The sequence below is a fragment of the Chroicocephalus ridibundus genome, chromosome 13, assembly GCF_963924245.1.
Source record: "Chroicocephalus ridibundus chromosome 13, bChrRid1.1, whole genome shotgun sequence".
NCBI lineage: Eukaryota > Metazoa > Chordata > Aves > Charadriiformes > Laridae > Chroicocephalus > Chroicocephalus ridibundus.
In genome coordinates, this window is record NC_086296.1 from 11,959,302 (window position 1) to 11,975,528 (window position 16,227).

General features: G+C 42.7%; 2 protein-coding genes across 12 annotated transcripts in view; one reads left to right on the top strand and one right to left on the bottom strand.

The window, feature by feature from the left end:
• PISD (phosphatidylserine decarboxylase) overlaps positions 1 to 2,912 on the top strand; it is a 29,884-nt gene extending 26,972 nt beyond the window's left edge. For all 7 annotated transcript variants that reach the window (XM_063351592.1, XM_063351588.1, XM_063351586.1 and 4 more), the window contains one exon: positions 110 to 2,912. In XM_063351592.1, the coding sequence (XP_063207662.1) occupies positions 110 to 334 (225 nt within the window). In that variant the 3' untranslated portion in view covers positions 335 to 2,912. The remainder of the gene's footprint in view (positions 1 to 109) is intronic.
• A 139-nt stretch (positions 2,913 to 3,051) lies between these two features.
• The window catches only part of SFI1 (SFI1 centrin binding protein), a 29,801-nt gene continuing 16,625 nt past the window's right edge, over positions 3,052 to 16,227 (bottom strand). For 2 of the 5 annotated variants that reach the window (XM_063351582.1, XM_063351583.1), the window contains 18 exons: positions 16,090 to 16,171; positions 14,962 to 15,140; positions 14,652 to 14,727; positions 13,760 to 13,855; positions 13,254 to 13,330; positions 12,482 to 12,584; positions 11,867 to 11,963; positions 11,032 to 11,192; positions 10,520 to 10,594; positions 10,248 to 10,322; positions 9,716 to 9,892; positions 8,740 to 8,873; positions 7,651 to 7,746; positions 6,493 to 6,808; positions 5,651 to 5,798; positions 4,743 to 4,866; positions 3,778 to 3,880; positions 3,052 to 3,264 (listed from right to left, as the gene is read on the bottom strand). In XM_063351582.1, the coding sequence (XP_063207652.1) occupies positions 3,157 to 3,264; positions 3,778 to 3,880; positions 4,743 to 4,866; positions 5,651 to 5,798; positions 6,493 to 6,808; positions 7,651 to 7,746; positions 8,740 to 8,873; positions 9,716 to 9,892; positions 10,248 to 10,322; positions 10,520 to 10,594; positions 11,032 to 11,192; positions 11,867 to 11,963; positions 12,482 to 12,584; positions 13,254 to 13,330; positions 13,760 to 13,855; positions 14,652 to 14,727; positions 14,962 to 15,140; positions 16,090 to 16,171 (2,227 nt within the window). In that variant the 3' untranslated portion in view covers positions 3,052 to 3,156. The remainder of the gene's footprint in view (positions 3,265 to 3,777; positions 3,881 to 4,742; positions 4,867 to 5,650; positions 5,799 to 6,492; positions 6,809 to 7,650; positions 7,747 to 8,739; positions 8,874 to 9,715; positions 9,893 to 10,247; positions 10,323 to 10,519; positions 10,595 to 11,031; positions 11,193 to 11,866; positions 11,964 to 12,481; positions 12,585 to 13,253; positions 13,331 to 13,759; positions 13,856 to 14,651; positions 14,728 to 14,961; positions 15,141 to 16,089; positions 16,172 to 16,227) is intronic. The other 3 variants (XM_063351578.1, XM_063351581.1, XM_063351579.1) reach the window with 3 other exon arrangements.

Here is a 16,227-nt window from a genome sequence, read left to right on the forward strand (position 1 = left end):
TAAGTAAGTTCCTGCATTGAAAATGCGTGGATATCCACAGTCTACAGCTGTGCTAATGAATACAGAGTACTGAAATCCTCAAGTAACAGTTTCTTCCTTCTCTGTACAGGACCTGCATACCAACAGTCCACGCTACTCTAAAGGTTCCTACAATGACTTCAGCTTCATATCCAACAACAACAAGGAGGGAATCCCCATGAGGAAAGGGGAACATTTAGGGGAATTTAACTTAGGCTCTACGATTGTACTGATCTTTGAGGCACCCAAGGACTTCAAATTCCACCTTAAAGCCGGACAGAAAATCCGCTTTGGAGAAGCACTGGGCTCTCTATAGAAGAAGGTTTTCTATACAAAGGGACTCTTACCACACCACTGAGTGTTTCACTTAAAAAAGTTATGTATCACTCAGCAGGACCTGGGTGAGGAAAACAGACATCATTGCTATGTTTAACTTGAAGTATTTGGTCTACATGTACATGCTGCTGAATGCAGAAAAAGAATTGAAAGACCAGAGATGTATCAGGTACAGCTGCCTTTGGAGATGTTGAATTTGGAGGTTTCTGTCCTACCCTGTGCCTGTAGTCTTTCATGTTCTCCCCTCGCTGTGCCACAGGATAATTATGTTCTTAGAGCCTGTAAGTCCCTTTTAAGCCTTCCTAGGCTGTGCAGGTGCAATGGGGAAGGGTGGAGGTAGAGACTGGCTGTATTTAAAGGGCCATTGACAGGCTGAGTCAGACCTTGCACCTTATATCTGCAATATCTGTTTTTCAGACCTTGAGTAAAGAATGTGTTCTCATATTTATTTTATTCCAAGTGTCTCTGCTGAAGTTCTTACATAAAGGCAGCCTGTGAATGCATAGAGCGCCAAACAGTTAAATGGGCTAGTATGGCTTCACAGTCCGAACTAAGCAAAGTGTACCACAGACAGCATCCGTACAATAACTTACACTCATCCAGGTTTTCTACCGTTAGGCAACTTTAATTCTTTTACCTGACACTGTCCCTTTAAAAATTGACTTGACAGTGTGTTTTAAACCTGAAAACACTGTGTCTACATTCCATATGATAAAACTGGTCATCCTGGGATTGTCTTAAAAAAAAAAAAAAAAAAAGGCAGACAAAGCTGTGCATCCTATTCCTAATTCATGGTTTTATCTTGTTATTCCAGGCCTTAAAGATTTTGTTTGTAATAGAGACAGTTACTTCACCTCTTGGATTAAAGGGTTAGAAGAGAGGGGGAATGTTTTTCTTGCATGATGCAATGAGATGGTAGCCAAAATATGTTTTTACTTTCTGCAATATCACCGTTGTTGCTTTGTCGCTAAATTATTGAAGAATTAATTACTCTATTTACAGAACAGTTTCAGATACTACAGGACCAATTTTTATTGCACGGAGTGAAATGCCCTATGCATTGACTGTGTGTAAAACTTACAGATCTTTGAAGCAATCCCAGGTTGCCTCCCAGGTGCCAACCTGGCCATCCTATAACGGACTGGCAACAATTTCATCTCATTCAAAATACAAACACCCCACCCCCCCACTGGCTCTGACTTCTGCCCACATACTTAATGCTAGGAGTGTGCTGAAGCTTCATCCTACAGCAAAACCTTAGAGCTTCTTTGTAACTTCACATCAAGAAGAGTTAAAATTGACACCTCGGATTTGTTGAATGTGGCACTACATGGCACTAACAGGGACTGGTGCCAAAGTAAAGGAGAGGAATTAAGTTTTAAAGCAATGTATCAATTGTTTTTAGAGAATAAACTGTTTCAAGACCAGGCACTCAAACATTTAGGACTGATTTTGCTGTCCAGAGCTTGTTGGAGTGGACATGCTTATGAAACCTGCCTTTCTGCTCTCTGAAAGATTTCTCATGCTACTTCCTTGCTTGAGCCTTGGGTGTTTTTTTCTGCTACTTCAAGGAGATGGTAGGCTTTAACCAGCTCTGATTTCTTAAAGAAAAAAACTTAATCTTTTTTGTATGCACTGCAGAAAATAGAATATAATTTTGTTGTACAAATGTCCAGTTTGCCAAGTCCTGTATGCTTAGCTTGTCATCAGGAAGAAGAGATGATAAACCGCCTCGAAGTGATGTAGCCCAGCCATGACTCAGATGATGGTGGCTGTTTGGGTGACAAGCAGGAGAAAATTCATTTGGCTCCGAGAGTCAGTTTCCACACTTTGCACAGTGGAGGAGTTTGAAAGCTTGAAGTGGCTCTCAGCCACCTATCTTGTTCAGCTTCTTGGTATTAGCAAGTTTACTCCTGCAGCAGTATATTGCCATATACAGGTTATAGAAATGTGCACTTTTTTAAACCAGTGAGAGTAAGAAAAGACTAAGGCAAACATCAATCCCAAGAGGATAAAGCTATGACTAGACTTTAGACTTAACTTCAATGTCATGTTAACAGTAGAAAGCAAATTTTTTCCAGTGGATGAGAGAAAAGACTGAATCTTTTCACCCTTTTCCACTGGGGCCTATGGCATCCAGACACAGCCAAAGCAACTTCAAGCTTTAATTTCTTCCTACCCAGCATCATCATCCACAGTATCTGAAGGTTATTGTTAGCCTAGTAATGGATGATGGGTTACCAGATGTTTGCTTTATTAGAAATCTAAGGAGGAAAAGATTCAGCATGGAAGTGGCTGGTTTTGTGATGGTCTTAATACTGTGCAGAGCTAGCTGATTAACAAACATTACTTGTTCTGCAGCGGTCAGCAATGCGCCCTGGAAGTGAAAGCCAAGTTCCTAGAGGGTACTGATAATGCTGTGAATTTCTCCTGCACGGAGAATCCATTTAATTCAACTGTATCAGTAGCACAGTATTTTTGTATGTCAAAGTGTATGACTTACTGACATGAACTCATTTAATTGCAAACATTTTGAAATAAAGAGTCTTATCAGCATTGCTTATCTTTCTGATATGTCAGGGTAACCTAAACTAGGCACTGTGAGTGCAGCATGAGGTACATTTAGCTCTTGTTTGGGTTTTAACCAGCTGTGATAACAAAACAAACAAAAATATTTAAGTTAATTTATAAAATAAAAAATCCATACCTAAACTATGAGAATGTATACATCTCTTCCATCTTCCCCTGCTACAAAAGGGGCAAAAAGTCCTACCCATGAGCTGGAAAACGGGTTCAGATGCATTAACTATCCAGAGCAATCTGGATGTCACGCAGGCGGGCAACCAGGTTCTGCACATGATGTCTCTCTGTCAGTTGTGCTTTGGTGAGAGCCTTGATCCTCACCTGCAACTGAAAGTGAAGGCAGCATTTAGTCTTTTCAGCAGAGGAAGAGTGAATGAGCTCCAGCAGCCTTTACATTATCCCACTTAAGAGGCGTTAAATGACAGGACTGTGTCACTCAGGAGCAGCCAAGTACTGGCTCGCTTTAGAGAGAACAGTGCAGTAGGAGCTTGGGGACTGAGCAATGCAGATGCGGTCAGTGTAGTGTAGTTACACTGTCCTGAGAAACTGCAGAAAAAAAATATCTTGTTACTGAATCTACTGAAGCCTTCTCTGTAGCTTAGAAATAGCCGTAGAAAGGTCTATTGGAGCTGGAGTTACATTTCTGAACAAATTGGAAGATGCATCTACACAGCAGCCTGTTCTGCTCAACAGCTTACTTCCAATTACAAGTTTCCCTTTTCTTAGCATTTAGTAACAGCTTACTGCGCAATTCCTCACAACCACCATCAGCCTTCAGGCTGAGTGCATAGCATAGTGATAATCACTTAAGTAACTTCAATTTGTTTGTTGTTTACACACCTGATCCAATTCTTCTTGAACTCCTTGTACACCATCTTCGTCCTCTGGCTGCGTGCTCATTTCTAGCCACTTCTGCAGAATCTGTGCCTGCTGCTGACAGGACCTGATAAAACGGATTAAAAGGATTCTTATCCCAATTAGAAGCTCATCAGTCTAAGCCAACTTAGACTCGCAATTGATACTTGCAATAAGACCCATTTTTTTTGTCAAATCAGTGAATGGTCGAAGTCTTAAAAAAAAAGAAAAATGCTAGAAAGCAGAGAAATCTCTGAAAACTGCTGTCTCCATTTCCTCCTCCTCGTTCCTGACTTCCTCCTCCTCGTTCCTGACTTCCTCCTCCTCGTTCCTGACTTCCTCCTCCTCGTTCCTGACTTCCTCCTCCTCGTTCCTGACTTCCTCCTCCTCGTTCCTGACTTCCTCCTCCTCGTTCCTGACTTCCTCCTCCTCGTTCCTGACTTCCTCCTCCTCGTTCCTGACTTCCTCCTTTCCTGACAATAGAATCCCCTGCAAGCCCCATTTTCTTCTAAGCATTTTTGTAAATGTCTTCTCGTTCTAGTAGAGAAGTTGTCAAACCCCAGCCATATATTTTTTTAGCTGACAGCTGGAAAAGCTAAGTCTTCACTCCTCATAATAAAAGAACTAAAAGCTAAGTTTCAGCTGTTCTGCGAAGTTCATTTGTACTGCCTTCAGATTACACCCAGTGATACTTTTGCCATGCTTTCTCCAATAGCTGCCAAAGGTATAATTAAACCACTTGCTGACTACAAAAGAATTTGCACATGTACTCTCTCCCACCTGAAGGGAAGTCTTAAAAGGAGAAAATAAAAATCTCTAGAACTTTTCTCCGCTTCATTCCCAGTTCTGCTGTGAACAGACTGATTATTTTCAAAGTAGATACATACAAAAAATGCAACATTGAGTGGACAGCATGAAGAAGGGCTGGCTAAAGGGGCTTTGCAACATACTTGAGTTCTTGCTTCCTGCTGAAGTAGTACTGCATCTGCTGCTGGATGTGTCGGAGTTCAACTTCCAGCCTTCTCTGTAACACCATTTCTTCTCTGGAACCACGCTCCCTTTCTTCCCCTTCAGCTGGATGGAAGATACAAGGCACAAGCAGCGGATATAGAGCAGGCTTCTGCTGCTGCTTCTTATCAAGGAAAGTCAGGTTAGTAAAATGGAAACATGGAACCCTCCTGAGTCCTTGTCACATGTTTTGTCACCCTGTGACAAGTACCTATTCACCCAAAAGATAAGGTACAGCGAGAGGGCAGGAGTCCTGACAGCATTACAAGCTCTGAACTCAGTTTAAACATACAAAAAAAGGTAAGAAATGTTCTACTGAACGGCTTAGTACTAAAAACCGCTATTTTGGCCTATTGATGATTTAGTGTTTCACATCTACTTTAGAAATAAATAAGTATTAAGTCTAGGCCCGTGTAACACAAAATTAATGGCCTTATATCATTAAAAATACCGCATTGAGAGGTGCTTAGACACCATCTGTCCCCTTTACAACCATACTGTAAGTACTGGGAAAACTTAAAGACCCTTACAGGGTGAATTCTTCCCTCCGGAAGTGAGTTCTGCCACACGCTCAGCTTGCGAACATGAATGCCCCAGCCCTTGAGCACATTTTTGCTAAAAGAAGCCAACCCCTAGCAGTTCCCGCCCTTCAATCCCCAGAACAGGACTTTAGCCCCCTGATTCAGCACAGTCCACAAAAGTGTTACCATCCCAAAAAGGAATGACTGATATTCTTCACCTCCTGATGCAGGCATGCAAGACTGCCTTGTCTCCCTAACATTTTGTGGAGATGACTTGCACGTATTGGAGGAGGACACGCAACAGCCGTAGTTTAGATCTGAGGACCTACCTGCAGTTTGGTGGCTCCATTTTCCCACTAAGTCTTCAGGTGACAGCAAATGTGGCTGCAAGTTTGGTTGCAACTTCTTCTCCACAGAGTCCTGTTGAGAGTCTTGGGAACGGCCTCTTTGGTAAGCACTCACAGGCTGAACTCCTCTCTACAAGGTCAGAATGATACTGGTTTTTTCCTCAAAGGGTTTTCTTGAGTAAGCCCTACAAGTAGGATGCACCTGACGTACTAAGCCCTGCTCCCACGCAGACACCCCCTGTAGTCACTGAGCTGGCTCATAAAATATCACAGAAGCAGCAGAGCTTAAGAAATGGGCTCTTTCATTTCTAGCATAGAGATATTTCATCAAGATTATCATCTCCCATTCTGTGCGGAACAGCAGAGTTTAAAATGCAAGCACTCTCTTGTAGGTGAAGTGAATTTCAATTTTTGAGACTCGGCCACAGCCACTGCTACTAAACTGAGTTACTCTCAAATTCCTGTAATCTGGTTAGCAAACTTTAACTTCTCTGAACTATTTGAAGGAGCAGCACGCTCAAGTCAATTGCTAGGAAAAGCATCCTGCTAGGAAGGACACGAGACCAGGAAAAAAAAGCATGAATTACAGTACAGCACACCCGTGGATTGGTCAGCTACTGAAATATTGCTTCAGACTGGTGGTAAACAGTTCTTGGGCATTCAGAGCCAGTTAACTGGGGCAGCTTTTAAGATGATAGATAGCTAGAACAAGAAAAGAATAGCTCAACACTCCAGAGGAGCTGCAGGAAAAACCAGCAATAAGCAGCACACATGTTGACAGTAGCCAGTAAGCACACTAATTTTTCCTTCAGCAATACACTCACCATTTCTGCTCCAACTTTCACGTGGGGCGTGAAAGATGGAGACGACCGTAGCTCTGGCCTCTGAACAGCGTGGTGCACATCACGTGTCCACAGTGGTCCAGCCGGGAGAGCAGCGCGTATGAGAGATGGATAGGAATGAGTGGTATTGCCCACTTGAGAGAGGCATTTACACGCACTTTCTTCCATTTGAAACGTTGGCATTGAGTTCCCAGTCTGCACAGAACTTTCGTTCACAGACGTCTGCTGAAAGGGTGCCTCCGATCTGTAAAGGAAGAAGGATGAGGTCCCTGTACACTGCAACCTGTTCGTTTTGTCCCTGGGAGTCAGTGCAAAAAAAAGGGAGAATGTTGTTATTCCCTTGCATACAGATTTCCAGTTAGCTGCTTTACTATGCAGGGGAAACGCCAATTTAAAAAAAAAATTAGAAAAAGACCACAATGGTTTAAAAAAAAAAAAAACCCAAACAAAAAAAAAAACACAATAAAGCAGCAAAGCAGTTAAGGTTTCTGTTACTCCTGCCTGCCCTGCTCCAAATCCTCCACATTAATCCAGGCTGAAACAGTTTCTTTAGAGCTTTGAATTCAACCAACTAGCAAAATCTTGCCTTATTTTGGTTTGGAGACAGGAGAAAGACGGGGCATAAGCAGCAATCTCAGATAAGTTTTGACAGGAAATCGACAGATATTCAGGTCTAGCTCTGCATTACCAGAATCACTGACAACTCCCCAGTACATTAGTTAAATCCAGACCCAAATCTGGAGCAAATAAGTTCTATGAGCCAAAAAAGCACCCTGCACAACTCAAACTTTCCAGTTCGTGTGGCAGGACTGACAGAAAAGGAAACTTTACTTATTAACTAAACCTATTAATTTTGGAAATAAGTGATGTGCCTTATCTTTCCCTCAAAATCTCTCACTAATCAAACAAAGGCCTTGGTTCAATTAACTTGAAAAGTTCCATTATTCTTGTCTGCTTTATATAATAAACTTGAAGTTTTTAAGGTCACCATGGCCTTTTGGTAGTATAGAGCAATGCACAGTCCCATAATTACTGAACGTTCTGCGTTATCAAGGTAAGGGGATTTGAGGGGATAAGCATAGCATAAGGCCCACTTTAAGTCACCCTCTTTTTCTTTACTTTTAAAAACAGATCTTCTACCTAGCAAAAGGAGGTTCCAGCAGTTCCTTGCTTTCTAGAGATTCCAGAAGGAAGTCAGGCCTCCGTGGTGGCAACCTTGCTCGCCGAACAGCATTTCTGAAAAGAACAAACAGAATCAATAATGCCCCAGATTCGTGATTATTTTAAATTGGCATAAGCTGCTGTTGCAGCTAAAGAGACAGTCCTATTCCATCATTCATCCCTGCTCTGCAATGTGCCCCTTGCACACAATAATAGTTTTTAAAAATTAAGTTTCAAACACAATGTCACAACCTGGTTCAGTAGATGAATGACTGTGCCAATACAGAGTGGTGGAAGGGACAGAACTGAACAAGGCAGAGCTACTTCTTTCAGCAGCACATGTGAGCTTACAGAAACGTGAAGCTATCACCTTATTTCCCTGTAAGGCTCCTGTCCTGAACTGAGACACTCCATGGAAGATTATTCCTTGCAATTGCCCCATGATCAGTAAAAATTTTTTTAAGGAATACCTTCCCCGGGGGAAAGAAAGAGCCAAGAAGAAAGTTCAGTTTCTACACGGCAAGGATCTTCATGTTTATTATTTCATCAGACTCTACGCGTGACTTCAGTGAAAAAAAAAAGGAGCTTCAGTGACAGCTCTAGGTCACTTAGGCAAGAAAAGCTCTCATGATGGTAAAAGTCCCATCACATAAATCTTTCAAATGTTTCTCTCTGCAATTGTTCTATGACAAATGACCAACGCTCCATGAATTCATAATTGTATATTGAGAAATGCATAGTGGGAAAATATATAGCTGAGCTGACTCTACCTGTCACTGACATGTAAGTATAAAGCCACAAATTCTTTCATTATTTGTGGGCTGATGTATGAATTATGCAGCAGCTCTTGTCTAACTGCAACGCCAGCCATAGGATGCAGGGTCAGAGAAAAGAGTTACAGAAACTGCATGGAACTAACAGCCATCAGTGTGAAAAGTTGGAAACACAAAAAGAGAGCAACACAGACAGACAACATATATGCAGAGAGAGACAGACCGATAGACTACATATACGCAAAACTACATATATGCCAAAGAAATGCAGGAGGGACTAGAACTTTCCACTCACAGATCACTGAGAATTGAGTCCCCGTCAGCAAGGTGAAGTGGTAGACAGCTGCATTTTGAAGGCCATGACTCCTCCTCTGCTGAATGTCCTCTTGTCTCAGGGCTAACATCAGGCATTTTAAATGTCACTTGCTTCTTCAGAGATGGCAGAAAAGAACAAAGCTTATTTAATTTTTTTCAGAGAGCCTTCTGTTTCCACAGCATGGCACAATGATACATTGACTGGTGAACGTTGTAGGCTGCCTGCCAACACAAGCAGTAGAGCATTTGATGGCTGAGAGGAGGAAGGAACACCACGCCACCCAGGGAGGAGAACACTGCAGAAAGGAACTGAGATTTCTGATGATCTCACAGCCATACCAGCCCTCTAAGCTAAATTAGCAGGTCCACTGTGGTAACATTTGGGTAACGAGAATTAGCTGGGTACTTCTGCAATGAGGCAGGCTGCATGTTAGCAAACAGAACAACTAGTGTCTTGAAAACCTGGAAAAAAGCTGGGAAAGCTGCCCAGAAGCAGGAAGAGAGCAACCAATACAGGCATTCCAATCCTCCTTTCCACACACAGGGCTGGGGCTGGTACTCAAAGGCAGAAATGACACTAGCCCACATTCAAATGTCTAAGCGGTGTTAAAGCTAAGACAGGATTAGACACAGCCTCTAATGCTTCGTTCTAGCACAGAATTTAGAGACCAGACCCTAGCCACATGCAAAGGTTTCATCCAGAAATATTGTCTACGGTAGGAATTGGCCAGTTTTGAAACAACTTCATTAAGAAGGGTTCCCAATTAGCAATGCAAGTCTGAAGTACTCTAGTCTCAGCTGAATGAAAGGACAGGGTGTTTTGCTTTGAACCACAGGCAAAAAGGTATGTCAGATCCAAAGAAGAATTGAGACGTAGGGGTCCAAGGTACATGCACACACACACAGAAAGCAGAGCAGAGCAGCCCTGGATCTCAGCAATCACTTGTCTCTTTCACCTTCAGCTGGTGCTGGGCTTGGAGCTGTCCCTGCAACTGTTTCACGCCAGCGGTGCATCTCAAGACCCAGGTTACACCTTCTCTCGGAGGAGTAGTGTGGTAAAATCCTGTGGCTTTTTCAATGCGATCTTTCTTCTGCTGTTGCCCCTTGGCAAATCTGAGCCAAGCATCAAATACCTACAACATGAACAGACAGCTGCCAGTGTTGCAAAGACAGATTCCGGGCCAGGGACTCCCCCTGCAGACAGGAACACTCTCCCTTCCACTAGGTAGTAACAGGCAGAGCTACAGCAACAGCAGGACGCTGCCACAAGGACAAAGGGACAGGGATTTAAGTCAGCTGAGGCTGAATAGGGAAAAACACGTGCAAATTTTTTTAATCGGATAAAAGGATTTAGGGACAGTTTTCTAGCATCCTAAAATAACATATAGCACCCCAAAGATGAAAGAAAAACAGATATTCCATGTGCGCTCTGCTGATTGCAGCCAAATCTGCACATTTGTCTGCTCTGACACCCCCACACCTCCTTACCTTCCTCTGCAATGAATGGGACCAGTACCACAATGCTTGCACTGTCTTCCGCTTTTCCCATCGCTGCTGCAACAGCTATCGGAGGAAAAAAAATTGCACAGCAACCAGGTTAGGAGTTTACATGTCCCACACCAGAAACACTGGACAAACAGAGCGCCATCCCAACAGAAGTGCTGGTGGCGCCATAGCAGAGTAACCTGCTCGGTTCACTCAGTATATGGCAAAGTTTCTCTTGCGCTAGTGGAACCAAAAATCCAGGCACAATTCCTTACCCGTGTCTTCCAGCAAGAGAAGGACGCAGAGCAAAGTCTAAGAGTCATCAGCTGATCTCCCTGTTTCTGTAGTAGCTGTAAGGCAACCAGAACAGCAAGTCACTTGCAAACAAATCCCGCTTATCTGAGCCAAATGCTACTAGAGCAGAACAGGTAGCAAACAGCCTTTATCGCCTTCCCTTTGTTCTCCTGAGGCCACCCTCGATATCTAAATGGTCTACAGTGTAACCCCATTTGCAAGTATCTATGAGCCCAGCGAGGATTTCATTAACCATACATGATCCCACACATGGCAGGCCCAGCTTGTTATCTCTTTTAAAGTATATATTGGTTCTATCAAAGCTTCTTCAGGCAAGACACAGGCACATTCCTTCCTCCTCAATGCACAAGGCTCTCATCCTCCTCCTCAGCCAAGACTACCATTCCCTTCACCAGCGGACATGGCCTGCTCCTCCACACCCACAACTTCCCACCCGGGGTCACTGGCTGGGGAGGCTGCTGATCCTTCTCACCATCTTCCCAAGGCACCGCTGATGATACGTCTTCCATTTCAGCAGGTACTTCTGGAGTAGGTGCTGCTGGTGATGCTGTATGGCCCTGTGCTGCTGAGCCCTCAACATCAGAGACTCCCTACTTAATTCCTTCCAGTGAAGAAACAGGGCCTGTAAACGCACTGTTAGAAGAAGATGAATTAACTAATGTACCAAAAGGAGACTGTTAATCTCAGAGAGTATCAAGTGGTCTGCTACTCTTCCAAACTGTTTTAGCAATACTAAACACTGACAATACTCAGCACTAGGAAGAAGGATCGTGAAACACTTAAGGTAAAAGACAGTGAGGCATGAATAGCAAGTCTTGCCTGCTGCCACCAAAATCCTTTATAATCTTTAGGAAATTATTTGCCCTCTTTGTGCTTCAGAGTTGTCACGTCAAGAACACGGCTGGTACCATGAAAATGCTTGCAGGCTTTGAGGGCCTTTCTGTTCTAATTACTAAAGAAAAACTGAAGCAGTAATTGATACGATTACTTGCACTGCCCTCAAAACAGAGACATCTGAGCTTCTCAAAATTAGTATTGGAAAACTCCTTTGAGGAAGGAAGCGTTATCACCCCTTACATAGACAAGGAACCAACAGAGAAGCAAAAGCCGCACAGGTAGCCTTCAACAGATCACTGGAGCCCCAAGTGATTCCCCATTCTATAGGGACATCCTTTGTAGGCTCAATAGACCATTCAGTCATTTCATCTGTACAGATGGCACAAGGCTGCCCTACTAAGCCATGTCTTTCTAAGGATCATACACAGATAACTAAGGCTTTTGAGAGTTTAATATCTCCATCAGCTCACCTATATCCAAATGTTTTCTGGCATCCATCACAGCTGTCATCTTCTGCTGACAGTAATACACCTGTAGTGAGGCAGCGTATCTCCACTGTAGCAACACCTAAAGATGTTAACGCAAACGAGAGACAGGATACAGACTGACATTGGAATGTTCTATGGAAGGGGAAGCAATATACTCCACATTGCTGGCACCATAACCACTTCCATCTCAGTTTTCACATAAGGCTCAGCAAGACAGTGCAAATTTCTTAAAAATTAAATACACCAGTATTTCTGAGGGTCGTCCTGGCATTTTTCAAGGCATTCTTCTTTTCTGTCCCTCCGTCTGCCCATCTGCCCCCCTCATCCCCCAGGTAATCCTACTGTGCTGTATCATACTACTGGTTTTCCTTTCCTTCTAGGAAACAGGGAGAAAGAAAGGAAGAGCTAAAAACAGGAGGTCACTCAGAGACAACAGTTCCAGAGATGCCTGTGAAAAGAAGATGGGACTCCCACTTTTTAGACTTTTCTTAGTAGTGGCTCTTAGATTAAGTTTTTGATCCTTCTAATTGCATTACCCGACCACTGCCAGAACCAGCATCTACACTTAGACCTTGGGATCTGCTACACAGACCCTACCTTTGACAGGATTGCTCTCCTGTAGTGCTCATCTGCCCGAGCAGTTGCCTTAGCTTCACTTGTAAGAGCAAGGGCATTTTTTCTCCATGTATGCAGAAGCTGTCTGAAGGCAAAAATATATAAAAAATTTTTAAAAACACACAAAAAACATCAAGAATGATTCTCACTCGTTCACTTGGTACCTTCTCACTCACAGGGGAATCAAAAACACGTGCCACTATAAACTTAGTCTTGCAAATCAACTTCTGCCCCTTCAGGTCTCTGCTGAAGAGAAGGCAGGGCAAAAGACACACCACTTCCTTCAGCCTAGCATTTAAGCTGAGTCAATCAGGCTCTGCAAGTGACTCAAGTTGTATAGCACTAAAAACAAATGAGGCAGTTAAAAGTAAAGCAACTACAGCCAATAAAAAAGGGGCATTATCTTTAATTGCTCTCTTCACTATAATGCAAGTCAGCGTCTACACTTTCCAGGCTGCTTTAATATCATAGCAGTCAGAATCCATGCACTGCAGGGAATGATACAATTTGCTGTCTGGTGTCTCTCATGGGACTAAACACAGATTAAAAAATAGTTAAAGCAAACCAGATGGCAATCCAGGAAGAGGTTGACTTCTTTTAGCTAGATGACCCACACAGAAATAGCAGTGCATGGCAGAGTCTATTCCCAGCACTGAACATTCAAAGGTTTACAATGGTGGCAGTGGAAGAAAAAGAGTAATTTGGCTGCAGCACAGTCACTTCTCTCTCATGCTGCACAAGGGAACGGGCTTACCGCAGCAGTAGTTGAGTGTGCCGTTTCTCCTTTTCAGCTACTTGGTATAGAATGCACTGTATGTTATGTTGGTAACTCTGCAAGAAAAGCAGTGAGAGATAGGTTGTTTTTTTTCAATGGCCAACATCTTTGAGGAGAGAAGACTTCCGGAAACTCTTAGTAGCATCTTACTAGAGTAGTAGCAGCAGTAGAATATAAGGAAAAAAAAAAATGAGATTACAGTCACTGAAATCAAATGTTGTTTTTCCGAGAAAAACAGTCATTACACACTAGTTAAGCTAGCTATTATATACCCTTCACCAAAGCCACAAGATTACATTGGTTCTTTTGCTCCAAAAAGCAATGCTAGAGCTTAGACAACCATACCCACAATAGCCTCCATTCTACCTTGCACACTTGGCCTGTAAACACCTAAAGCGAAACAGCGAGGGCAGCTCTTCATTTCTCCCTGAAACAGTTAAGCACACACATACAAATGTCACAAGGAAAAGGACATTTCCTCCTACCTTCCAGGCTGCCAAGGTCTTGCCCAGTAACATGTGCTGATAGTGCATGTCTGCTCGCACCAACTTCCTCCATTTCTTATGCTGATGTCCCACATACTATAAGGGGGGGGGGGGGAAGAAAAAAATTTTAAAAATTACATATGCATGTGCAATGGAAGGAAAACAGGCAATGGTAGGGAGCAGAGGGAAGAGGACCATCCCCAGGGGAATTATCAAGCTTTTATCTTGCTATAATAGGTTCTCACTCAAACTGGTGTTGCTCAAACTCTGCTATTCCTCCAAAAGACCTAGTTGAGGCTTTTTTTTTTTTTTCCTCTGCACCTTTTAGGAATCCTCTTGAAGACTGATGCAATTCACTCAACAGTTCTGGACCAACAGACTACCTTCAACTCCAAAATTTCTCACAGATTCTCGAGATGTGCTGCCAGGCACATATTCAGTACATCTTATCATGGTAAGGAAGAGGCCAGCATAAAAGTAAAGTGCCATCTGATAGGGCCTGCTATGATCAGTACACAACTACAGACCATATACCATGGCCTTGCTGCAAACCTCTAACTTAAGTAAAGTTTTGAGAAGTACGTACACACTACTGGCTAGGGATAATTTCATCACACTAATTCTGGCTACATTTTCCAGGTAAATGTCCTAAACTACAGCCCCAATCTCACTATACCTAGACAAGTGAACAATAAGTCAAAGAACTCCCTCTCCTCCCTACACAATTCCCATTCTGCCCACACTGAACTGATTTTATCTACCTGGAAGGGTAGAAGAGCTTAGGAATGATTAGTGTTTAAAATAAACAATTTAATTTCTAGCCAGATGTGTACAAGCAATCTGAACATAAGAAAAAGGATTCAAGCTTTTCCCCATCTGTTAACTCTCTCACCTCCCTCCATTTGTTCCAAGTCTGCTGCAGACACTTTGAATAGTGAAATCTTAAGGCTTGCATCTCCTTGAGCCTCCTGTAAGAAAAATAATTATTTCTCCTATGATGCAATCCCTGTTATTGAACCCCTCTAGCACAGATGTGAGTCCACACTTGCTATTTTCAGCAAGCCATTTACTGAAGACAAACTACTAGATTCTAAAGCACAAATAAGGAGTCAGAACCATTGTGAATTAAATGCTGCTTCATCAGAAGTAGGCCGCCACAGGGCCAACCCAAGTAATTCTCCCTTTCAAAAAAACCTTCTTACTCTGTTTTTCTCTCCTGAGTATTTTGCTTCCACAGACAGAAAGCCTTTAGCAGGAGCAGGTTATGGTAGTGATCTCTTGCACGAACCAAGCCCTCTTGCTCCTCCAAACATGCAGCTGTTCTTCTACACCAGAAGGACCAGAAACAACTCAACAGCTGCCTTTCAAAATGAAGTACAGCCTATAACGGAAAGAAGGTGGCAATGAATTCATGACACAGGCCAGTTACAAACAACAGAATACAATTCCTTAAGGTGACATGCATAGAACTCTTCAATGGTCATTTCCTCTTCCCACATTGAACAGTAATGGACATATATCATCAAAGCCCCTTTGCTGCAAGTTTATGTGAATGTGTTCTGCAGGTATCACATGCATGTGGATGGAGAAACTTATCAGAAAACAGCAGGCCAAAGAAAGGAAAAATAAAAGCTGGTAAATAGCATGTGAAAGACTCCCAAGAACTGATAAGGTCCAGAAACTAGTCCTGTTGAATTTGCAAGAACTGATAATCTCAGAACACCAAGAGTCAGCCCTATCTGCACAAGGCCACCCACACACACTACCATCAACTATGAGTTGTGTAACTGACACCACATAAGAGACAGCAGTGGCTGCTTATATATAAAGACTACAGGATTATATATACATATTAGGAAATTAAAGACCCCCTAAGGGACTTTCTGGACACCTACTAAGAAGCAATAGTTTGTCAGTACAACCCTGCACTTCTGAAATAGGTTGCAGTTGGCTCTTTATTACTATTACTGTTTCAACCAGGTGACTATGAAACAGACAGAGTGTGAGAGAGAGCAAGCATGTTCATATTTACTGGATGAGAGAATAAGTGAATGAACTGTGTGAATAGTTATCCTCTAATAATAATAGCTTGATTCTACTATTAATACTTGATTCTACTATAAATGGCTTAACTTAAAAAACACGATTAGTAAGTATTTGTTGTAATCTGTTTCCCCTGACTTGAGCCCCCACCAGGGAAAAGGGAATTTACAACACCCAAGTCCATCTCATGCTAATGTTCACAGACTTGTTCTCATGTTCACAGACAGTGACTAAGAAATCATCCTCTCTATTTCTTAAGTAAGGCCAGGTAGAAGTGTTACATTTACCCTCTTCTCTCCCATTCGGTATTCTTGCTGCTTGTATGCTTTCAGCAACCACATGTCAAACACTTGTCTCATCAACACCCTCCTGCAAGCAAAAAGGGAGAATGTCAGCTCAGGAGAGAATTGCTTTAGGAAAGGGAT